General features: G+C 41.9%; 2 protein-coding genes across 3 annotated transcripts in view; both read right to left on the reverse strand.

The window, feature by feature from the left end:
- LOC115783721 (serine/threonine-protein kinase pim-2-like) overlaps positions 1 to 25190 on the reverse strand; it is a 32580-nt gene that overhangs the window by 5968 nt on the left and 1422 nt on the right. The gene's annotated exons all lie outside the window — the stretch shown is intronic.
- The window catches only part of LOC115782460 (serine/threonine-protein kinase pim-2-like), a 2302-nt gene continuing 1167 nt past the window's right edge, over positions 24056 to 25190 (reverse strand). The window contains exon 4 of the mRNA XM_030732638.1: positions 24056 to 24073. Coding sequence (XP_030588498.1) covers positions 24056 to 24073 — 18 coding nt within the window. The remainder of the gene's footprint in view (positions 24074 to 25190) is intronic.

Below are 25190 nucleotides of genomic sequence, written 5' to 3' on the forward strand. Positions count from 1 at the left end.
AGCAAATTCCTGGTAGGAGACTGTTGAAACTATCAGGATGGACGTGAAGGAATGAAGAAAGTGAAAAAAAACAAAACAGGGACAAATATGTTTGCAGCCAAAAAACTGAGCACAAAGAGCGAGGACCAAAAAAGAAGTCCCAGCCTGCGCTGCATATAAAACACCTGCACACGACCACAAGGTAATAACACACACAATCCAGCTACACAAGCATAAATGTGGACATAAGGTCGGCAACTTCCGTAGGCTATGTACAGAGGCCGCAAAGACCCTGCAAGTTTAATTAGCGAGCATCTAACCAAGCTAGCTCCAAAACAGAAGCAGCTTCAGGTGGTGAGAACATCAGGATGCAGCTGAGTTTGAGCTTTGACTCCTTCAAAGAGTTTGTTTTTGTCAAACACCACATGTAGGTGTTGTTAATCTACTGCACTGATGCTGAAGTTTATTGTGGAGTTTATTGTAGAATTTATTGAGTTTGGGAATTCATGTTTTTCTTTGTTTCTCCCTGTTGATGTTCATGTGTGTCCTTAATATTACACACATTTAGCATGTCTTGTGAACAGCTGGTTGTTGAATATATTTCTTTAAACGGTATCTTTTGTCAAGTTTTCATTACACAATAGTCACTTTTGCGCCTTGAATCTTGCACCTGATTAGGTATGAAAATACTAAAACTAATACTGAAACTAACTGAAACTAAGCATGAAACCAAAAATAAAAACTAATAAAAATGAGAAAAACCTCTCTGAAAACGAATTAAAACTAACTGAATTAGAGAAAAAAAAGTAAAAACTAACTAAAACTAAACTATAATGTAAAATCCAAAACTATTATAACCCTGGTACTGGGTGTACCCTGCCTCTTCCCCTATGACAGCTGGGATAGGCTCCAGTCTTTGAGAGTAATTCTGTGCAAAGTAGAGGCCAAAATACTTACCAGAGACTCTTTAAGTATGCACACTCTTCTTGTTTGAATGGTGTCATTCTGTAGCAAATAAGAAAACTATGTAAGGAGGGTTTTAATATTTTATTTTGCACCAATTAACTAGAGATTAACCAGTGCACAAGAAAACTGTTCAGGCTCACAGTTTTTGGCATACAACTCTTTTTTTTTTTTGTTAAGCCATTTAACAATAAACTATGAATTACTCAAAATATAAAGAAAGAAAGAAATTAGAGATTTTGTCACAGTACTGAACCACCAAATGAAAGCGTATTAGACCAGTGCTAAGTTCATGGATGTGGGGGCAGGGACTGTAATATAAATGTGACTGAGGCAGCAAACCTCGTGGTGCCTTCCAGAAAACAGGACATTAGAAGACTACCAATAAAATGGTGTCTAGACTACTGTGTAACTTTAAGCTTTTCCAGCTTGATATTCAGTTTCTGTTGGTTAAGTTTTTGCTGTTGAAACCAACAATTTCTCCTGAGTAGAGTCCATGCTCTTAATAAAGAACAGTGAACACCTTAGTGCACTTCTACAGTCTCTTCAGAAGGTTTGCTACTAATTGGTAGGAATGTGAGTCGAATCGGTTTCCGAGGTTTTGGGTGACAAATCGGGGTCCGGTGCCGTGCTAATTACACCACGGAGCAAATATTGGTAGGAATGTGTCCCTACCATCCCTACCTAATTCAGTCAGGGTGGCCCAGCATTACCTAGAGCAAACAGAAAACATGTTCACCTTCAGACTAAATCAGAATTATTCAGGTCGACACAGCAAATATTGGTTATGCTGGCAACACTGTGGTGTTTGTGTTGCGGATGGTGCAGCTCCCACCATGCAGCAAATCTGTGTTAATTACCCTGCGGTCGTGCCCCGGTGTTTTACAGAAACAAATAAAACGCCGGGACTCTTTTCCAAACATATTTGGCCTTCTAGTTTTTCCACTTCTTTGATCACCCCCTCACACCTATTCCCATAGTTTCAGCGATCTCCTTACAGGAATTTTCTGTCATTTTTGAGTCCTTATATTGATGCTATGATTATTATTTCTTATGATTGTTTTTCTTTCACTGATAAATAAAAAAAACAAAAAACTGTGCTGTAAAAGTAGCCGGAAATGCACGGGAGGAACCGATGGTGCTGAACAGGCCAATCACATGTAGTAACATGTAGTTACTTTTCTCTGGAGGTGCATGTCAGGTTACCACGTAGGTTATGGTGTAGATTTCCCGCTCAATAATTAACAGTAAGTAACATAAAATACAGCTGCACAAGCCTAAGTGCCGGCAACATCGCTGCCCACTTATGTATGTTACGTTGTACACCTGCAAACACTCAACGCTGCAGCATATATCAGGGCTAGGAATATACTTGCAGAGCGTAATGTGATTTTTATAATAATCTTTTTTTTTTGTCAATTATACTGTTTTGTCATCGTTTTATTAATTGCACAGCCCTATTTAGAACCCTGTCCTACTGCCTGAAAAGTTTGTGGTTCCTCTTTCCCCACAATGTAGCCAAGAGGGTTAAGAGCTACACAGAATAAATGCTGAAATCAGTCTCATAATGTAATCGACTTATAGATTTCTTTCTTCCATTTGGGGTCAAAAGTAGGAAGTTACAGAAGAATAGCAACACTAGCATGGTTGTTTCTTTCAAGTTACCATCCAGAGGCAGTGAAGCACAGTGGCCATCATTTATTTACCAGACAAGTGCTCTGATTTTGGGTTTGAACTGAAGTAGGGAGAGAAGATCCTTCACTTCACTCGGAGGACGATATCTTTAGGCTTCAGGTAAGAATCTACAAAAGCAGGCATGAATAAACACTTACTGAAAGGTGGGTGAATCCTCAGATTGGATGTAGCAGTGCAGCGTGGGGAAAAGAATTACTTAGAAATAAATCACATAATTTGTTTTGTGAGCTCCAGTAGATTTTTCTTTCTTTGCATGCTCTGATCAGCTGACTGTGCCGCTACTCCAGTATTCACCGCTATTTGTGGTTAAGCCAAGCCGACTGAACACAACAAGCTGATTCCCAACCCGTGGACACTATAAAACTGGTATAAAAGGTAGGATTCGGTGAGTGAATCTAATCAGCATCATTGCCTTAAACTGATGCCTGCTATCCTGTATATAACCTAGTACCACATGTAACCAGTCCAAAAGAGTGCATCACTGCAAACTTTACCACAATTGCTCCAAACTAACCATTGTAGTCTGCACTAAACTGCCTGATACTACTACTACTACTACTACTTCAAGAAATGACAAGAAAGCTTGCCTGAGAGAGAGTTCAGGCTGTGCTGAAGAATAAAGGCGGTCATACTGTACCAAATATTGACGTTAAAGCTCATTTCAGTCCTTATATACTGTATTTGCATGCATGTTTGCACATAAATCACTGCACCTATTTCCCATTCTCCTGGTAAAATATAAAGAAATGAGGGTCAGCTCAAGATTTTTGCACAGTGCTGTACCCAAAGATAAGAGCAGAGATGAATTCCTGCCTGTATTCCATTTTTCATCTATTTTTGTGTGATAACCCCTCAGAACAACCTCACTACCAGGGTCATCTGTGCTGCAGCGTGATCTGACAAAGTCCAGCTAGTGGGTATGTATTTGAAGAGCAGCCTAATAATGCATCCTCTTGTTTGGGCCTCACAGCTGCCGTTGTTTGTCTTGGCAGTCATCAGAGGTTGAGGACGAACACGGTGCTACGAGGTTGCCCGTATCCTAGAGTCGCATTCTGTGCTCTCTGTGTGTGCGTGTAAAATTTAAACCGGACTCATCCAAAATGCTGCTTGGTTGGTGATGGAGTTGGCAGGAGGATACGACGAGCATTTTAAGGCTCAGAACTGTGGATGTTCTTTCTCTTTTAGTTTGGGAGAAAAGAAAAAGAAAATGCAAGTTGTGAGAAAAGTTTCTGTCATTTTCATGGTCTTCCAAAATCCAGTGGTCTCTGTTAAAATTCATTTTCAGTGCTGAACTTGTTCCAGTCTGCCTCTGTGTTCTCCATCTTTCCCTCTCCTCAGCCCTTTCCTGCACTACGTTGAGGGTCACTCTGGTGTAAATGAGAGCATTGTTCCAGAAGGGGAAGCTGGCTTTGCGGGGAGGATTATCTGTCGGTGTTGAGCTGTGGGATTCAGTTTCTTCTGGCGTATGAGCCGGTCAGCGAGCTGCATCACTAAGCTTGTTATTATTGTTTTGGGAGAAGGAGACTGAGTTCCTTGGGGGTGGTGGAGAGGAGGGGGGGAGCAAAAGGAAGGAAGGAATTAAGGAGCACATAAGGTGGGAAAAAGGAGAAAGGGAAGCAGAAAAGTAGAAAACGAATGTAGATTGCGTTTAAAGGCAGTAAAAGTCAGACCGTATTTGGAGGCAAGGACGAAGATGAGTAACAGCAGACGGATAGAAAAATCACTACATCTGCAGAATCTGTTGTCAGACACAGGTTGTAACGGGGAGGAGGGAAAATGCTGATATCTACTTTTTCTACACGTGAAACAAGAATTAGAAACCCGAGGAAAAAGCTCAGTTATCAGCGCTTGAGCAGCAAATGGCAACAGACGGGCTCACAGTGAAGCAATCGGCAATAACAGTCCACGAAAGGTGAAGGAAAGATTCCTGACGCCGCTCTGACTCCGGGCTCGTGCGCCTGTTTCCATAATACTGCATCATTTAATTGCCTTTTTATGCATTTTTGACAATAAATGGTTTGATTTATTCAATCATGTTCACAGGGCCTGGAGTGAGAGAATTGTCAACCCTCGGGCAAATTGGCAAGAACATTTGCATACCGGCCAAATTATTAATAGTTATCAATAGATAAATGTGAACAGATCAGACAGAAGGGTGCACTCTGCTAGTCTGCTTGATGCATTTTTAATTCACGCGCAGAGAGAACTGTGAAGACGATGTGAACATGCTCTGCAGCGGAGAATATGCGTAACAGCAGCGCCATTATACGTGTGCGTGCATGTGTGAGTCTTAAATCTCATTTTTCCTGCTTTAAATTAAAGGTCAGCTGCCACAATCACCTCAAACGTCACTTGAGTGACTTGCACAACAAAGACTGGAGTTAAAGTTCAGCCCTGCGAGCTCGTACTGTATTTCCTCTTGTGACCACCAATCAAAAAAAAAAAAAGTGAAAGAATTTGTTAAAGCAAAAAAATCTTTCATATAATTTATGTGCACTTAATGTTGGCTGGATTGCTGGTTGATCCCTCTTCACATCTCTCCAGCCTGTCAGTGTTTTGACTGGGGGTGCTTCAGGTACTGTACTCTGCTGACACTGATGGTTTCACCATGCACATCCCATGCACTCAGGCTGAAAACTCAACCTGGCATTTTCCTGGAGCTGGATTCCAGACAGGAGAGAAGGAGCACTCTCACACTGACAGGCATGTCCAGAGCCGTACTCGAGACACGCTCCTACCAAGTACAGTAAAGTGCTGGCTGTAAAATCACATGGTGGTAATGCTGCCTGGAAAGAATTACAGCAAAATATATCTAAACTGGTATCAATGGTTTTTATTTTCACATCAAATAATATGCTATTTTACAGGAATGCCTTGAGGGAACTTCTTTACATTTAGCACAAAGTCTAACACAGTCTCAAGAATAAACAAATTAGACTTTGTTCACTTCACAAGTTCATTGTTACCTTGCTGGACTTTTTTGGCCATAACTTGAGAATTCATAGGCCTAATCCCAATCAGACTTTTAGGGTTAACTGCAGGGCTTTTACATACCATAAGCATGCATTCCTGCAAGCTCTGCCTGTAAAGAATGACCTCCAGTTTGTAGGAGAAGCTTGTAAGCAGCAGAGTGATGCTAGTATGCTGTATGCTATATTACAAATGTAGTTTATCAACCATTTCTTTTACTTTTTGCTTAATTAAACTGATTATTTAATGATAGCCTCTTGTTCACTCTGTAATGCTGCAGTCACATTCGGGAAAACAGTGGCTGTGGCATAAACAAAATTATTGGGACCATGCAATAAATTTGCAATTTCATTGCCTTTGAAATTGTTGCTTCAAAGGCAGTGATCGGTGTCGTTGCCATTCACAGTTAGTGGTTATCTTCAAAGTGACTTTGGTGCAATTAAACAGCAATAAGATGGAACCAGTCTGCTGTCAGTTTGAGATTGAATGGGGTGAAGTTGGCAATTGCATGCTATTTGTTTATGATAATACAGCAATTAACTGTGATACACTGGTGAAAATTGCAAATCTATTGCTGTCTATACAACAGAAATTCACAATGAACAGAAACTCACATTCTCCTCACTTTAACTACTTACATTTCTAGTCCAGACTTGAACCAGAAATTCCTCCATGAATAGTGACACAGGCACTCAGAACCCTGATTTTACAGTAGGAATATAACCACAATACAATCAGTTGGCAACCAGTTGAGTTGAATCTCCTGTTGCAAAGAGATGCGTTGCAGACAGGTTGCGCTCATTGTTAGAGACTGACTCAGACTAATATTGGCAATCTGCATGCATTTATAAATTAGATGGCAAACCTGAGCTTATCTGTCTGAGAGTGACTGCAGTCAGTGCCATAAAGTCCAGTCCATTTACCATTTACCAGTCACTGGACATCCACTAATATTTCTTAGTCATAAGGAGGTTGCTGCCCTATTTTTTCTCTAGTGTGACTGAGCAATAAGGCTAGAGCCTGCATGCTGGCTGAATCAGGCGGTTGATCCCTTCAGTGTGTTGGCCATGGATACATAAAACCAGAATGTCAGTGACACAGTAGTTCATCTGACTCACCATCCATCTCAATCCACAGGTTATGGTCATGTGAAACAGTCATATCCCACATATCAGATACAGTAATATTAGCGCTTCAGCTGTTTAAGTTAAAAGATTATTAAATAAAATATATAATAAAAGGTCCTGCGGTTGTACAACACAGATTTTTGCACAGCTGCTGTAAAATAAAAATATTTTGCAAAGTGCTGTCACATTGCCATTAATACCATCATTTCATATCCAGGTAAGCGTCTCATTGAGATTATAATCTCTTTTTCAAGAGAGACCTGGCCAAGAGGCCAGCAGAAGTTACAACCAAACTGATGTTTAGAGGTTACATAAATGATATCTGTGAGGGTTTAATGATGATATCGACTGGGCCATACAGTTACTGTGATGAAGATTTAAACAAATAGAGCAGAATTAAAACAGATGTCTAATAGGATTAAATTAGGTGGCATCTTCTATCCAAGATCAATTTCCCTCTGAAAACTTTCTCGCCATTATTCAACGCTGTCACTCAGAGACAGAAGAAGAAACAGACATAAACCACAGCTCAAGTAAGGTGGTTGGAAAGAGTCATCCACTTTGATTTCCTTCCTTCCTTTTCCCTGCTTTCCCGCCTTTTTATTCACCTGGGGTGTGTACTGCCCTCATCCTATAATCTTCTTGCCGCTCTACCTTCCTATCCCTGTCTTCTTCCTCTCTTGTTTTCCAGCCCACCGTTTCACTAATATTAATCACAGCATCTCCATCTCCCCTCAAGGGAAATCTCCATCCCAACTCTTCACTTCATCTGGAATTAATGCAGGATGTCAGAGAAGGGTGGGAGATTCCGAGCTGCCAAGAATGGACAGTCAGGTCACGGAATGAGGATATACAGAATATTTGAGACAGAAGTAAATTAAATCTTTACATTAGGTATTTGTACCCAGGTTGTATAGTGCTCCAGTCTGAAATCACCCATATGCAATTCACCTGAAAAATACATTATAAGTTTCAGTGTGTATATAAAGTAAATTGATTTTTGCCATTTATATTTCCTTCTGATTGGCTTGGACAGAAGAACTAGACCTATCGATGACAAGATAGTCACATAAGTCTGAGCAACTGTTCTCAAAATGTTAACCTTTTGGTTTTAAATCCAAACATTTGAACTGGGTTGAAACGATGTTTTTATATGTCAGCACAGATTAAAGATGCTGAGTGTATGTTCTGAAAGAGAAGAATGTGGAAAATGCAGCATATTAGGATACTGCACAATAATGTTACTGTGCGCTATAGCTGCAGGCTGTAGCCTGCAGACTTGGCCCGCTGCAGTCTGTCTGTCTGTCTGCAGCCCCAGCTGGCCAGAACTAAGCTTGACCCACATCATCAGGAACAGAAGATGAATAATGAATGCACTGACTGCCAGCTAACCATCCACAGAGACAGCCAGACAACTTTTGCGCCTGTCAAGAGCCCTGTCAGCCAGTCAGACCGCCATGCAGCTGGCTACCAAAGCAACAAGCAAGCCTGTTGGTGAGAAATCCAGTCAGTCAGCTGTGCAACATGTAGGCCTGGAATTCAGAAACCAATCACAGAGCCTCCCTCGTAATCACCCAACCAACCAGCCACACAGCCACCCTTGCTGTTATGCCCCAGCTTGTATCCTTGATACCAACCATGACCCTCCGTCGTTGCTGCTTCACTTTCTCTTCTTCCTGTCTTGCCTTTCTAGCTATGCGCTTGTTAGCATTGTTCCACTATGACCCCCTGGCTATCACACTCGTCCCTCCACTACCAACCCCAAACCACCCACCCATTCGACACTTCCATTTTTCCATCTCCTCTTCATCTTCCTCATGTGTAAAAAGGGCAGGCCTGTCAGAATAGTTTAGCCATAATGCGCTGTTTTCTCTGAGGCACAGACAGGGTCAGCTGACCCCAACTGTGTATTTACTGTCAGGAAATAGAAGAGAGAGAGCTTTATAGTAGATCTAACTCTGGCTGAGTATTGGGCAATTCTGATTTATTTTTTTGCATTGGGCCTAAAATTCAACACTGAAAGATACTCTGATTGAAATTGGTGCAGTTTGAAAGGAAAGTGTAAACCCTGATAGGCCAGAAATGCTGCATAGTATATAATTATGCCACCTACTTTAATGTTAAGTGCATCTCACAACCATTTTAAAGGTAGGTTTCAGAAACGCATTAAAGCAGATTTGGTACACTGCTTTTAAACATAACAGTTTAAATAAATGCACTAAAAATGTTGTTCAAGCAAAAAGCTTTAGAAACACATAGTTCTGCACAATTAGGTAGTCTAAAAAATTGTTTTAGTCACTGTAATGGGTACCTATGAAGTTGCATTCACCTAGCAAACAGAGTTAAAACAAGACTGGTCACTGTATGACTGCAACAACTGCACCATATGTGGACCTTTTTGCCACATAAAATAAAATACTGGTCCACTCAGGCCCACTTGAAAAGCCCATCCATCCATCCATTTTCTTCCGCTTATCCGGGGCCGGGTCGCAGGGGCAGAAGCCTAAGCAGAGAAGCCCAGGCTTCCCTCTCCCCAGCCACCTCCTCCAGCTCATCCGGAGGGACCCCAAGGCGTTCCCAGGCCAGCCGAGATACATAATCTCTCCAGCGTGTCCTGGGTCTACCACGGGCCCTCTTCCCCACTTGAAAAGCAAAAAAAAAAAAAATGATTACAAGTAAATTGTGGCTCTATGTAGACTGCATGGTGAACTTACTTGTCTGGACTGTTCCCAGTGTCAGCAATGTAACCTTGTGGTGTGGTCCACAGACTGCACACAGGCCACAGGCCTAGAGACCGGGCAGCGACTCCCTGGCAACCTCCAGCTGCTAAGGAAAAATGTGCATTCCCCAAAAGGTTGGCGAGTGGTTGTCACTGCGGGAAATCAGTTGCAAAGAGGGCGCTACATCAAAAACCTCCTTGCACTTGGCCACTAGCTGAGAGACTTGTCTGCAAACACTTGCCAACTACTTACTGAGCAGTAGTGAAACTTGAACAAGTGCACCAAAAACCAGAATCTGAGACCCTTCAAAGTAAAAGGTGTTCCTTACAAATATGAAATCAACATGTTTCAAAAGATGCAGTTTTTACTTTGAAGGCCAGCGGTCTCCATTTCTGGTTTGTCTAGGAGACGTCAATACAGAATTTCACAGCAATTTCACAGCTAATAAAGATATTCATTCAATTTAATACCTGTCAAAAAGCTATTTCAGTCCAAAGTAGGAAACAAACGTGTGATTAACCTTCACTTCTAGCTATAAATAAAGTAAATCCCAGCAGTTACTTTGGTTTAGTTATCTTGTGATGTGCACTGGCACATTCAGAAATGCTGTTTCATTGCAATGGGAAAAGTTTGATATGAGCAGAGTACAAGAAATGGGTCCTGCTCTAGTAGAAACACAAAGACCATTTTTCTTATTCTCGGCTGTAAAAGCACATTCACATGCACAAAATAATCTAATTAGTTACATAAACAAAGAATAACTGTCAACTCAGTCAATGCTGAAAAGCTCTCTAAGTCAGAACACAGATTCCAATGACTGCTTTGCTGCTTTTGTGTCATAATTGAGGACATTGTTATTACAGTGATGAAAAATAATATACACAGCGCAAACAAGACTGCAGCATAATTCTCCGTCCAATGTGCAATTGATTCTGTGCACTGGGCCGTGCCGGGGTGCTAACCCACGCTCAAGTCAAGCACGTCCTGGTTAAATTGCACAAGAGGCTGAGCTGCCTTTTGGGCAAATTAAGCCCCTCTGTCGCCCTGCTGCTGACTGCCCCAATCCTTCGCTGCCTCCTTCACAATGTTCACACTCTCTTTTCCTCACAGACTCTGTCTCTCGCCCTCCATCCTGCACTTTCTTTCCCTAATGTTCTCCCCCCCCTCCCTCCTTGTACAGTACATACTTACACATCTGAGCCGAGCCAAGCTGAGCTGGCCGGGCCCGCCTGCTCGCCGTGATAGTAAAGGCTTTAATAAAAACACCGTTTGGGGGATGAGAATTGAATTTCATACTTGGACGCCCCAACACTACATGTGTTTCTTTTAAATAAAGAAAGAAGAGCGAGTGTGTGTGTGAGAGAGAGAGCAGAGCAGTGCAGAGCCACCCGGCCAAAAGGAGATAGGCCGAGGCTTTTCTCATTTCTCCTCACATTCCCGCTTCCTTAAGCTCGGCTGTGTGCGTGCTGTTCCGTGGGGGAGCCAGAGGGGACATCTGGGTTGTCAATCAGTGTGATTCCACACCTTTTCAAGATAAGGCTGAGTGTTCAGTCTTTTCAAAAACAGCCTTTCAGACTTGTTTCCTCTCTGTCTTTATTTCTTTTAGACAGTGTGAATTTCGGAGATACTTGAAGCTGATGAATGCCTTTGCTGCTCTGCGACTGTGGTCGACTTGGCACGCTATTCAGCCAACTTAATGTATATGCAATTAGATTATAGCTTCACATTGGGTTTGTTAGTTTGTTAGCATGACGTGATAGCTAGCAGAAGTAAACATTCATGTAAACGAGTCATGTAATTATGAATAACATAAATAGTACTGATTTGTTTAAAGATTTGTGATGATGCCTTATACATTTGAACTTTTTGTCTAAGCAAAACCATCTAAACACTCATTAGTACACATATCAGTAACTCTTTTACAAACGATGGCATTACGACATTGTTTCAGACTGCCTTCAGTTTTGTTCACTTCAGTACTTTTGCACGGAATTGAACACAAAGACCTACAAACAGCATGGTTTCTGGAGCTTGAAAAACGTGACTGTACTTCTTTAAGTTTTCAAGAACTTCAAAAAAAGGCCAGTCGTCTTTTTCAAGCCCAACAGACTCCCGTGACCTGGAATGACTGAGAACCTACACAGACATACAAACAGCATAAGTACCGTTTGTAGGTCAGTGGGTCAGTAAAAGTGTTTGTCAAGGCTTTTTTTTTTTTCTGTACAGTAGATCCAGTGCTGAAGGTACTGACTTGTGGAGTGAAGATTCAGAGTTATCTGGTCAGGTTCCTGATAGTTTCACGTATGTGTTGGCCGGCTGTAGTTGAATGTACTTTTTTCTTGCTGTACTTGCTGTATTGTATCCATAGCATGAATTAACGTGGGACTTTCTAAGTGTGCTAGAGTCAATGACTGTGCGCACCATCTGGACCAAGCCGTTAATAAAGCTGTAGCATCTTCAATCTCTGCACACGTGTAGTAGAAGAACAACTTGTTGCTCTATAAATCTTATTTTGGAAAAAACAAAACATTTTAATTCAGATTTAGTCTGATGCATACATTTTTGTGACCACTGAAATAAAGTACCAAATCATTGCCCCGGGGCCATCTGAGCAGTGGCTTTCTTCTAGAAGGAACTTGATGCAACTACCGTCAGAGGTTATTAGTTTATTTATTAACAATGTTGCTGCAACTGTATTTTCATTAATTGACTTTTGAGCAGGTTTGTTTTCACAGCTGGGGAGAAAGTTTCTGAATGAGTTTTTTCAATAGAGCCTTGCGTCTATCTGCAGCCATGAAGAGGGCACACGGCATCTGTCATAACTAAAAAAAAAAACAAGACAATTGTTTCAATAAACAAAAACAAAGCAAAAAATATTGGTCTCCTTTGTCACTTCAATTTGGGGATCTATGAAAAATCAATTTCCCGACTATGTCTGGTAGAATAACCACGTGTCAGTGTTGTCAAGTTCCACGGATTCTGCCGCTGAATGCTGCCGTAGTTCTGCAGATGGAAAGCTGAGTACAGCAAGCTCGTGTTGGTGAAGATGCAATTTCAGCAGATACAAAAGCAAGACTCCAAGTCACACCAAAATTACTGATTGCAAGAAGCAAAGGAGCTCAGTGAGGTCAGCTTGTGTAATTTTTACAAAAAGGTGATGATGATTAAAATGTCAGTGCTGAATAACTCTTTGCCTCCTGAAAATAACTGAAAGGATTCAAACATCTCTCTCTATCAGAGCGGAAAACCATTACAAAATAGCTGAAAGGGGAGTCTAAATAAACATGATTTCGACCTCAGCCCCGTGTAACTGACTGAGATTTGATTTCCTTAACACATCTGACCTAAGCTCGCTGCTCTGTAGTGCCGCTTGGCCTCTGACACACCGGTCAAGAAACAGAGGCTTAGTGTGCTTTTATTCCTACAGGAGCTGCCCTCACATCAGACGCACACAAACAAAACAAAGCACCACAAGTGAAGACAGCGTATTTAATAAAATGCTTTGGAGACTTTCCCAACCATCTGCAGAGACTCAATAACAAGTAGCGCAATTCCAAATATTGGCAGAAAAATAATTTACCCTCTGTCAAAAACGCACATTTGTACACAGACACGCACACACACACACACACACACACACCAGGAAATATTGCTCAAAGCTCTTTTGGATTTGGTCTCCAGTTGTTCTGCATTATACATAATAGATGGAAGACCTTGGGAATTACTGTTGAAGCTTGCTGTGTAGGAAGAAAGAAAGGAGAAACAAATGTGGGGAGAAAGCAATGAATGAATTAAGAAGGCAGGATGAAAAATGACAAAGGCTAACACAGACGTGTGTCGTGTTTAGCTAAAAGCACCCTTCAACACTGCCTGTCTACTTTGAGATATGATCTGCAGCATTTCCATATAAATACATGTCAGTTACGCCTCTTTGTTGAGCAAAGTGATGTTGCACAATTGTGAGCCATCCTGTACCACATTGGGAGCAGTGCGGGACATGCATTACAGTAATGTGGTTACTTATAAGGAACAGCTAAGTGATTGCAAATGCATTGTTATCCACACGAGGGGTGGGGTGTGTGTGTGTGTGGGGGGGGGGGGGGGGGTTGGAGTGTGTGTGTGTTGCAGTATTTTTGATGAATAGTTGATGTTTTTATTTTACTGCGTTCAGGAGAGAGAAATAAGTTTTGACAAATGAGCGAGTGACTTGCTGTGATTTGTCCCATGATCATGGTAAGGAGGACAGATCGTGTAAAAAACTGATTAAGTAGATATTATTATACACCACCCTTATACTGCACCCTAGTTCATTAGATCCATGCTGCACAACGTAGCTTGCAGTGAACTTAGTAAAAAGTATAAGATTATTTAAATGATGCAGCAGAGCCCCCCCCCCCCCCAAAAGCATCCAGTTTTGTTTGAATGATCTGTGTGTGAGCCCAAAATCCATTTTTCCCTCGCCCACCGATAGCCAGGGGAGGTTCTGTTTCCACTCCTATTTGATTGTTTGTCTGTCAGCGATATAACTCAAAAAGTTTTGAACCAAAAGTTCATGAAACTTTGTGAAAATATTCCTCATGGGTCCGAGAACATTTCATTTTCAGGGTCAAAGGTCAAAGGTCAAGGTCACCAAATAAAAAAAACAAAAAACAATTTAAGATTCCCCCTCGCTCTCATTACTGGCAAAATTTAAAAATTCATATCTCAGTGAATTTTTCATCTATCGTGATGAAATTTGGTTCTCAAATATTAACAGTTACTGTTGATAATTCTTGTCTTTTTATATTTTAAATGAAAATACTCACTACAATGCAAAGTGAACTACAAACCCTGTACAAAAATAACACACACACATATACACTTCATATCTTGGCAAGTGTCTTTTTTTCATTTCATTTTTTTAGAGGATGATATTATGGTAAACAAACTGAATAAAATATATCCAGACTATATACAGGACCAGTCAAAGTTTGGACACACTCCCCCATTCAGTGGGTGAAAATTTGGGGTGGGCGAGGTATGCACTCTACTGAATGCCCTTCTAGTTTTAACGTTGGGTTCAGTGGACAGACTGGGGCAGCTAGATATGGAAATGTGCTAACAAGTGAAGAGAGTGCAGAGCTGTGATGAGCCGCACCATGAAGGTATGGGAAAGAGTTGCTGAAGCTAGGTTAAGAGAAGAGATGCTGATCAGGCAAGAATCAGTATGGCTCCATGCTGAGAAAGAGCAATACAGATGCAATGTTTGCATTGACAGCAAAAGGAGTTGCAGTGTGTATGTATGGATCTAGAGGAAAGCATATGGTAATATGCCAGGAGAGAAACTGCATGAGGAAGTCAGGTGAGGCAGGAGTCTCTGTGAGTTATGATGTTCGTGAACCACGTGGTGATCTGTAGTGAGAGTACGTAGCAGGTGAAAGAGAGTCTGGGGACGTGGAGGTATGCTCTGGAGAGAAGAGGAATGAAAGTCAGTAGAAACAAGACAGAATACATGTGTGTGAGTGAGAGAGGGAGAGAAAGGTGGAAAGGTGAACATGCAAGGAGTAGAGACAGTGAAGGTCAGCCATCCAAAGCAACAGACAGGGTGGAGGAGGTGGAGATGAATGTCAGGGGTGATTTGTAACAGAAGGATAACAGCAAGAGTCAAAGGGAAGATTTACGAGATGACAGAGACCTGCTATGATGTATGGTTTGGAGACGGTGGCACTAACAAAAAGACGGGAGACAGAGCTGAAGATGCTAAGATCTTCACTGGGAGTGACCAGAATGGACAAGATTAGAAAGGATTACATCAGAGACAGCTCAGTTGGGCGGTTTGGAGACAAAGTTAGAGAGGCAAGGCTGAGATGGTTTGGACGTGTGCAGAGGAGAGATAAACAAAGGATGTTGAATATGGAGCTGCCAGGCAAGAGGAAAAGTGGAAGACCACAGAGAAGATTCATGGATGCAGTGAAGGAGGTTGCAGAGGAGTTGTGACAGAGGAGGATGCTACGTACAGGGTGAGATAGAGACAGATGATCTGCTCCATTTTCTTCCACTTTTTTCAGGGTCACAGGGGGGCCGGAGCCTATCCCTACCACTATTTTTAGCACTGTTACGTCAGGCATTTTAAGATGAGAGTTACTTAGGATTGATTTGCTTTTGGAGCCAGCCTCAAGTGGTCATTAGAGGAACTGCAGATTTTGGCACTTGACGTGTTGGCTTCACCAGTTTACCTCTTGGTAAATGGACTGGTACTTGTATAGTGCTTTTCTACTCTAAATGAGCATCAAAGCGCTTTTTACTGCAAGATGCAGTTACCCAATCACACACACAGTCATACAAGCACCTTTTTTTCCCCCCTATACATAAGTGCCTTGTCTAATATTCATGCTCACAGTCAGACTCTGATGGTTTCACTGAGGACAACTTCCAGGGATTGAACCACTGATCTTCCAATTGTCCTGCTCCTGAGCCACAGCCACCTCTTTCTGCTATGATTATATAGCTGTGCCATATTTGCTGCATATTTGGTTTGGCTACATTCAAGAGTCGACGGGGTTTTTGCCTCATTGTGTGGATGAGATTTGGTAGTTAGAAATGAAAATCAACAACTGTACGCCACCTGATTGCTTCAAGTTTGTCTCTCCATTCTAATGCTACCAGCTCGGTAAAGCCTACTGTTCTGTGTACATATTACCAGGACGATTAAAGGTGAGCACATAATAAAAATGAGAACAGAAACCCAAAAGCAAAGAAAAACAATAGGCCATCATTTCTCACAGGCTTTATTTTGGCTATAAAGTATAGAGGAGCAGATGACAATAGATAGCTATAATAGGGGCATAAAAAGAGAAATGACTGAAGTGTATTTGTATACTGTATATCAGTGCAAGTGAGTCCTGGATCTCAGGTAAGAGCACGAGAGCATGCAGGCCTTAATAGAAAATGGCTGCGTTGTCTCCCATTGCATATGAAATGTGGTGCAGGATGACAGTTTTTAAAGTTGTATGCCATCTCAGGCAAGAGAAAACCTCTCAGCAGACACACACACACACACACACACACACAGACAGTCCTTTCAATGCTGACCAAGCTATCGTAAGAAAATGAATAAATGGATGACATGTCGCACAATTTCGAAGGCAGGAAAAAAATACCTGGTTGAAGAGGCAGATGAGAGAAAGGCCAAGTGGAAAAAAGATTATAAGATAGAAACAAGAGTGAGCGATGGTGAAAAGAGGGAAAGAAAGAGGAAACCGATGACAAATTGCAAATGCTTCCTAACAGCTCTGACTGACAGGCCAATCATCTTGCTAGCACATCTCGAGGCAATGCCTGGCTGACTGTTATTAATTGAAATGTGATTGGAGGATAGGGGGTGGAGGGGTGGCCACGATGCTCACATCTAATCCACATCAGAGCAATTAATAAAGCACTCACTCCTCTCGTCTCATCTCTCATCACCAGTGATATTTCCAATGGTGACTAGAAATTAGAAGAGGAGGGAGAATAATTGAAAAGGGATAATTCTGAAAGGGGAGCTGGGGGCGAATGATGGAATTGGGAAAGGGGGATTAATTTGTGCAACAATTCAGAGGGCTGCCCAGGAGGGGATTTTTCTTTTAATTCCCGGAGAGGTTTTTTTTTTTTTTAATGGCCAAAATCTCACGACTCACTTTCATTCATTCCATGTCCAGAGAAAAGAAGAGAGAGGAAGGAATCACAGTGAGCGGGAGAGAGGGAGTTTCCAGGTTCATTAACTTTCTTCCTTCATCAAGCTTTAAATAGGCAGGTAGTGTTAGCAGAAGTACTTATCCAGATGAAGCCAGCTTCAGGTCACAATGTAAAGGTCATATTCTTCACATTCCTGGATGCTCCTGCTCTTTTTCATCTTAACAAAATATAACATTATACTAATAGATTACTTATTACTACTGTAATTTCCTCCTATGAAGTTTTGAGGAAATGTAGTTTCTGCCTGGATTATATCCACTGGCAATATTTTTATCCCGTCTAGGAGGTGTGATGAAATTATATACTACCAGAAGTCACAGGAGGCTGAGTGGAGGATTGGTTGGGAGTACAAAACACAGGGCACTGAGACCAGGATTTGCATTTTGTGTCCCAACTGAGGTCAGTGAGTATGTTACACATTCTGTACTGTGCAGTCTTTTAATCATAGAAGAATCTCATGGGAAGTGGAGGTACTGGACATGTGATGCTGTTGGATCACGCTGGAGTGACTTTCTCCGACACTTAGGTAGCCCTATACGAGCCTGTCCTCCCTATGCCGTATTTACAGTGTGTATGAGCCAGTTTAAGTTGTTTTTTTTAATCACTAAATGGTCCAATCATCTCTAAAGCATTTTTTTATGCGAGATAGGAAATTCAGTGTTAAAGGGTCAGCTCACCCCACAGTTAGACTAACATATTTTCCTTTGAGTGGTTTAGAGACAAAGGTAGAGAGTCGAGGTTGAGATGATTTGCAATGTGCAGAGGAGGGATAGTGGACATACGGGATGTTGAATATGGAGCTGCAAGGCAGGAGCGCCGCAGAGCAGGTTCATGGATGTAGTGAAAGACTTGCAGAGGGCTGGTGTGAAAGAAGAGCATGCTAGGGATAGAGTGAGATAGACGCATATGATCTTCTGTGGCGACCCCTTAAGGGAGCAGCCGAAAGAAGGAGGGGGAGAGGATATTCCTTTGGCCTTTAGTGATGTTTTTCAATCTAGATCCTTTTAATGTGAGCGACACCGTTTTAGATATATTGGCTATTCTGGCCTTTACATCAACAACTTGTCTGAATCTGCACAAAGATGTCACAGGGAAGAGTTGTAAACAGTGCTATTACTATGTTACATTATTATAAATACGTGCTTGTTTTAGTGTAAAAAAATTCTAGAGTGGTTGAATTGTATCCAGAAAGAACTAAAAATTTGAAAAATGAATGTGGCTGTGGCTCAGGAAGTAGAGCAGGTCGTCTGTTCGATTCCTGGCTGCTCCAGTTTGCATTGGGCAAGATGCTGAACCCCAAGTTGCTCTCCGATGCAACCGTCAGAGGATGAATGTGTGCGAATGTTAGACAGTAAACACTTTGAAATAGAAAAGAGTGCTTGTGTGAATGTGTGTGAACGGGTAAATGCAGACATGTTGTATAAAGTGCGTTGTGTGGCTCAGCTAGAGTAGAAAGCGCTATATAAGAACAAGTCCATTTACATTTGATTTCCTCTGTCCTGTGTTCAATCTACGTTCCCTCTGATTACACACAGCTCACTCTGTACAACATGTGCTTGAAGTGTGCTCTGTATTTTTTCATTTTTTCACCCCACTATGTTCTTTAATATCTGACCACTAAAAACCACTAAATTAGACAGCATGAGTATAGGCAAAATCAAGCAAACTGCAGCTGCAAATATGCTTAGGCACAGTTTGGCCTTGAAACCACTTGAAAAATCTACTAAGTACAGTAATTATTTGTACTTCGTTACTTCCCACCTCTGCCCTCATGACGTCTGTTTCTGATTGTTTGGGTCAGAGACAGTCATGCCAGTGGCATGCTGGTGTTGTTGCTCATCCTGTTCCTTCCTCCTGCTACTTCCTGCCACTTCAACCGCAGTGTATCCGATTCTGCTGGAGTACAGTATGTTTAGGATACTTCATCGTATAAATAGCTTTTGCATGTTAGACTTTACAATTTCATCTTCTCAGTGACTGAGTTGCCTCTCCCTTCTATTTTCAGCGATTTGCATCATTTTTCAGTATCAGTTTTAAAATTTTCTCAGTAATTTACTTTTGTGGGTCAAAGAACATGAGCGCTAAACTGGTTGTTTACTTCACCTTAGGCCTTTTGAGGAATCCCAAGAAGCCTGAGAAAAAGTTGATTCGACTCTAATATGAAGTCGGCGGTGTGGGTCTCAGTGGATATCCGCCTTTTTGGAGCTGATTCTGAACATCATATCACAAACATTTCCCGCACAGCATGTTCAGCTGGAGTCCCGAATAGTTTCCCCTAGAACGTGACCTCGAAGCACAAGTGCCGCACTCACCTACTGTAATCCAACTCCGGAGCAACATAACTCCAAGAAGCTACTAAGACATTAAAATTTCTGTTGATGAGAAACAGGTGAGTGTGCAACCTGGCCCTGAGTGGCAGCTTTTAATATGTAGCAATTTATTAGACATATTATTTTCTTTAGAAAACAATCTTTTTTCAGTTTTACCCTGACATTCTCCCTCTCACTAAGAGCACTTGTTCTGTGTAGGCACACAAATGCGTACACACACGCGGATGTGAATGCCATTCAATTAAACTGACTCTTCTATTGAAAAAGGGCTGTCATTATAAGTGAAGCTGGATTATTGGTGAACCTCTACGGTGGAGAATAAAGAGGCTCTGAATGCAGTACAGCGGTACATAGAAAAGCTGTGCAAAACTTTAAGGTATTCATTCTTTCTGTGCAACCTTGGCCCTTTATATCAGCAAAAACTGCACTCTGAGGCCTCAGAGTGTGTTTATCGTTTGAAAATGGTTGGAAAAACATGTGAAAGAAAGTAATCTGGTGTAGTTCTCAGTGCGCAGAGAGGCACCCACACTTGATGGGTTTTCAAAGTTTGTTCCGGACTTTCACAACCAAGCTAGCATCTGCGAATTCATGATGCAACACAGAGAAATTTCCATGAACAAGAACGAAAGAAGAGGATATTACAAAGCAGTCTGTAGTGGGCGCACGATCAACAGTTTGACAGCAACAGTGGGTATGATCTCAGCCTTGGACGTGTGTTGCTGTCTCACTGAACATTTTAATAGTTGCGCTGTTTTTGATCTTAAAACTGTGAGACAAACCCTGGATGTTTGAACACACGTAGGCCTCCCTTGTTTTTGTGTTTCCTCAGTGTCATCTTCATCTGTGCTCCGTGAACACAGACTTGTTTGCGAGCCTTATGAGTCGGCCTGCACTTTAAGCCACTAAGTAAATTTCTTCACTAAGGACTCAAAAGCAAGGATCGCAGCTGAGGAAGGACGTTGGAAACAGGAAGAAATGGAGGAAAGAAACAACAACAGAGGATAGATGACGGATATGGCGACTGTAAAATCTGAGCAGCCTCGCACACGTGCAGCTCGTGAGTTCAGTCATACAGTTACAGATTATTTACAGTGTTTGACACCTGCTCTGGGAAAATGAACTAAGGAACATACAGTTAAACTCAGCAATGAAGATTTTCTGCTATGGATCCTTGCACATATCTGGACATGCAATCACAAATTCCTGGCCACTGATTGTCTAATAAACCTCTTCATGATGCTAATTCTTCAGTTTATGAGGTGCGTTTAAAAGGTTCAACAGGTCCATAAAAAACCAAAAGCTTTGATTCAAATTTGGCTGATCTCCAAATAAAGGTCATCTTCTCGGGCATGTCCACACGGACCTCAGACCGGTGCAGAGAGAAAACATCAGTTTCCTTACCAAACTATAAACAAATCTCATGCAACCGATCCGAACAGTTTTAGTTGAAGAGCCTGCAGTTTCCAAAACTCCGTCATGTCAGGTGAGGAGCAAGACTGGGAGGCTGCTCTGAAGTAGAGACAGTCAACACGGACTCCTACTGTAATGTCCTGAGAGATTCAGAGGAAGGGAACAGAACTGTGGTGTGTGCGGTTTGTGCCCACCATCATCACAGTCACTCTACGCTGGCCCACCCAGCAGATATGCATACAAAAAACAAAACAACCAAAACTAAAAATTTAATTGAAGGATTCAACACACTGGAGGCAGAAGCAAATGGAACCATATAGCAGCCATGCAGATATTGGTCCAGAAGTGTAACAGAAGATGACCATGAATGCAGCCACAATCATAACAATAAAGCAGAGGTGTCAAGAGGTGATGAACCAGCTCCTCTATAGTTTTATGTTTAAATTCAATAGGGAGTTGAGTTCTAGTAGAAAATGATACAGCTAAGGCTTTTACCCATTAACCGGATGAATACAAAACTTACACCTAAAAGTATAAAAGCTAAATGAATGCAAACCCAGTCTTTAAGCTCTTTAAAGCACTTCATATTTTCTCAGACAATGAGTGTACACTACAAGGTGTATTGTGTTTTTGCTGGTCTAGACAACAGCAAAGCAAAGCATTTGCGACATCACAACTTCTTGATACATTTACAGTGTTTATGCATCACTTAAGCTTTCTTTATGATAAAACATATATTTGGAACATTTAAGCATTCATTTCTATACTGTGGGCAGGTGTAACCTGATCTTCTACAGCTGGTCATTGCATATAAATATGTAATGCATCTTAATTCATATTCCATTACACCATGGGATTACTTGTGTGCAACTGGAATTTCAACAGCTGGCTAGCTAGCATCTGTGTCATCACTGATGCTGAAAACGATTCTGATTCTGCTCGTCCGGCTGTCCCTCCCTCTCTGCTGCGACCACTGAGGGCAAGAAGTGTGCAGCATTCCACACTTTTCGCCTTTTACAAGCACCGTGTTTGACAGAGTGGACGCACATGCACACGTGGATGACTCCAAAGACACCGCAACAGTTCCAAATTCTACTGTGATGACACAGTAATGTCTATTGTAATGTCTAATGTAGCAGGCTGGCAGAGAGGCAGAGGTGGGTCTGGAGAAAAACCACAAATGAATCCAGCGGTCGAGACGACAGGCCGTCGCCGAGAGGCGAAGGAGAGTTTTGTTTACTTTGGCTTTTAGCTTTTTTAAACCTTGTTTCTTGCACACATTTGCACTCACTCACATCCACGCACCCATTACACACACACACACACACGCACACACGCACTACTGATACGACTGACAGCATATTTCAGAGTTGTTTATTCAGTTAAATAAATTTTGCTCATTTCAGTTCACGATCTTCTGTCTGGTCTCCCTTATGTGTCTGGACTGTGAGCTGGTCCATGACACCACTAATCTAGACTAATAGACATAATTTCCCCATTTGATAACCTAACTGTTGAAGCGTCCCTGGCATCAGCAAATGTGGAAGAAACACGTCTGATTGTAGAAAATGTGTCAGTGAGAACAGCCTGTCTGCTTGCCACCCTCTGCAGTGGAAGACATGTTTTTAAGAATGCAGGGCGAGGTGCCGGTCTCAGATTAATCGCAGGGACTGACTGGAGGAAATCGATGAGCTAAACGCTGCCACTTTGGCCAGGAGACAGACAGGCAAACTGTGCTGAGGAGAAGTCAAGAGGTGACGCCTTCAGTGTGCTGAAGGAGAAAGATCAGTGAGTGTGTTTGTGTAGCTGGCATCCCTTCCCGTGGATATTCATTTTGTCGTGACAGTCACGTTAAGATGTACTGGAATGCAATGTATGTATGCTTTTGTAAAAATTGTGCCAAGGATTTTTTTTTTCCTCTTCTCATTTTCCCATTTATTGTGTTTATTCCAGTGTTCCCTACCTCTTAAACATGGGTGCGCACACATAAACACATATTCACACACACACACAAAATTGTTGCATGTCTTTTGCCCTTATTTCCAGATGCTGGGTTCTACATTCATAAGACTTCATCTCTTCTCTCTCTGTTTTTATCCATGTGAATATCTAGCATGGCATGCATAAGACAAAGGTATCTGTAACAGCTTAGTTGAAATTTTTTTTCTTAACGTGTGACTTTCAGTCTTTCTCTTCACACCTTTCCACCCTCAGTCTCTCCAGATCTCCAGTTTCAGTTAAATTCTGTTTCACTGGCATTAATTCAATTCAAAGGCATTTAATACTTATTTATTACAGGTTTCATACAAGTAAATGATGTCAAATTATTTGGTTGTGACTCCTGTCATGGCAGAGTTAGGGCAAGTCTATAACAGACTAATAAAATGCTAACATGTCACATGTCAAAACTGAAGCACAAACATCTTGGAGGCTGTACCACACAGCAAGCCACATTATTATAATGCCATTTAAAAAGCTCCATAAGGCACCGGCAACATGAACACAGCAGAGAGGTCCATCTCTATAACCAGTCAAAGTGGCCACCTCCTAGATCCAGATGGATACTAGAACATGGCACAAAAAAACTTTTACAGCACTAAAGTCAGCCGTTTTAACATAGGAGTCTATGGGATTTGACTCGCTTTTGGAGTGAGCCTCAAGAACTGCAGTTTTTTGGTGTAACTTTTTTCAGATCAGGAGGTTGTCGCTTCCACACCAAATGTTTTCTTTTTTCTTTCTAGCCTGGGGTGGAGTGGTGGTGTGGTGGTTAGCACTGTTGCCTCACTGCAAGAAGGTCCTGGATTTAAATGCTCTCCCCACACTTGCCTCTAATGTATTAGCCCTGTGACACACTGGAAACCTGTCCAGGGTGTACCCTACCTCCTGCCCTGTGACAGAATGAGACTCAAGACGCTTTCCCAACTCAGGCTCAGGCTCAGCGCTGACCCTGAATTATTTAAGTGGAATAAAATGGATGGATTTTTCACCTGATTTTGTCCCCCACCAAAGACTACTTTCACCTGTTCCCTCGCCACAGAGGGTAGCTCCACATTTTTGATTTAGCAGAGTTTTTATGCCTGATTCCCTTCCTGACACATCTACAAAGGGGATTTGTGTGTCCACAAGGACTCAAACCAGCGACCTTTCACTTCTCCACCAACTCCTGAAAAAAAACAAAACACATCAGGCTCTTCTGCTTTTAGCTCATCTACTTTCATTATTAGCCGGTTGCTTATGCACAATAGCAATGAGCTCAAAGACACCAAACTGCCCCATGACTGTGTTATTGTCACTAAAACCAAACTCTTTAAACTTATCATACTGACTGTTGGTTGGAAGTTGGGAGGAAAAGAAGGATCTTTTCCAACCCACTCTCTCAGCTTGCAACACTATAAAAACACCACCTTGCTTGTCAGAGTCAGCAGTAATTATTCATATCATCAAAAGAGGTTCTTGTAAGGTAAATTCAAATTGGTTTTGGCATTTGAACAAGCAATGTGTTTTTTCATGCTGAGTAGAATCCCTTTATTTTCTTCTGCAGCATAATTTTTCTTTCACTCCTCTCTCAATTTCTTTTTCTCCATTTCCCTCCTGTCTCCTCTTGCACTTCATCCCTCTTTCCTGCCTGTTTTCTGTCTCTTTTACATCTCCTCTGCGTTCTCACATGTCCTTTCCCTCTTTTTACAACTCTCCTCTTTGCCCCCCCCACCACACACACACACATACACACACATTCATATTTCATTTTAGCTCTCTTTGCTAGTTTTCCTCTCTTACTTGATTTCCTCTGCCTCTCTGAGAATCTTTTCATACAACATAGGCATCGTCCTCTTTCTCATACTGATACCCCCTCTTTTTTTTTCTCCACATCCTCCCACTTCCCCCCCCCTTCCCTCCATCTCCGGGTCTCACTAGTCGTTTATGCCTCCTCGGTGAGTGCTATTACAGCATCGCTTTGCATTTAGATAACCATCGCCTTGCCACCCCAAATTGGTCAGAATGGGGAAGGAAGAAGAAGGAGGGGGTGGTGGGAGGAACATTAGGACAGGAGGAGGAGGAGGAGGAGGAGGAGGAGGAGGAGGAGGAGGAGGAGGTGATATTGAAGTTCAAGCTGAATCATTCCAGTAGAAATAATTGCACATGTTGGAGCCCCGGTGGATGGCAGCACATAGGGAAATTTAAGGGGGAAATACAGACTAGCAATTTCACCACCAGCAATTATGATCAACAGCATTTTTCCCCCCCTTTCACGCTTTCATTGTGCCGTTCCCCGCTGCGCC

The sequence above is a fragment of the Archocentrus centrarchus genome, chromosome 7 (genome assembly GCF_007364275.1).
Source record: "Archocentrus centrarchus isolate MPI-CPG fArcCen1 chromosome 7, fArcCen1, whole genome shotgun sequence".
Taxonomy (NCBI): domain Eukaryota; kingdom Metazoa; phylum Chordata; class Actinopteri; order Cichliformes; family Cichlidae; genus Archocentrus; species Archocentrus centrarchus.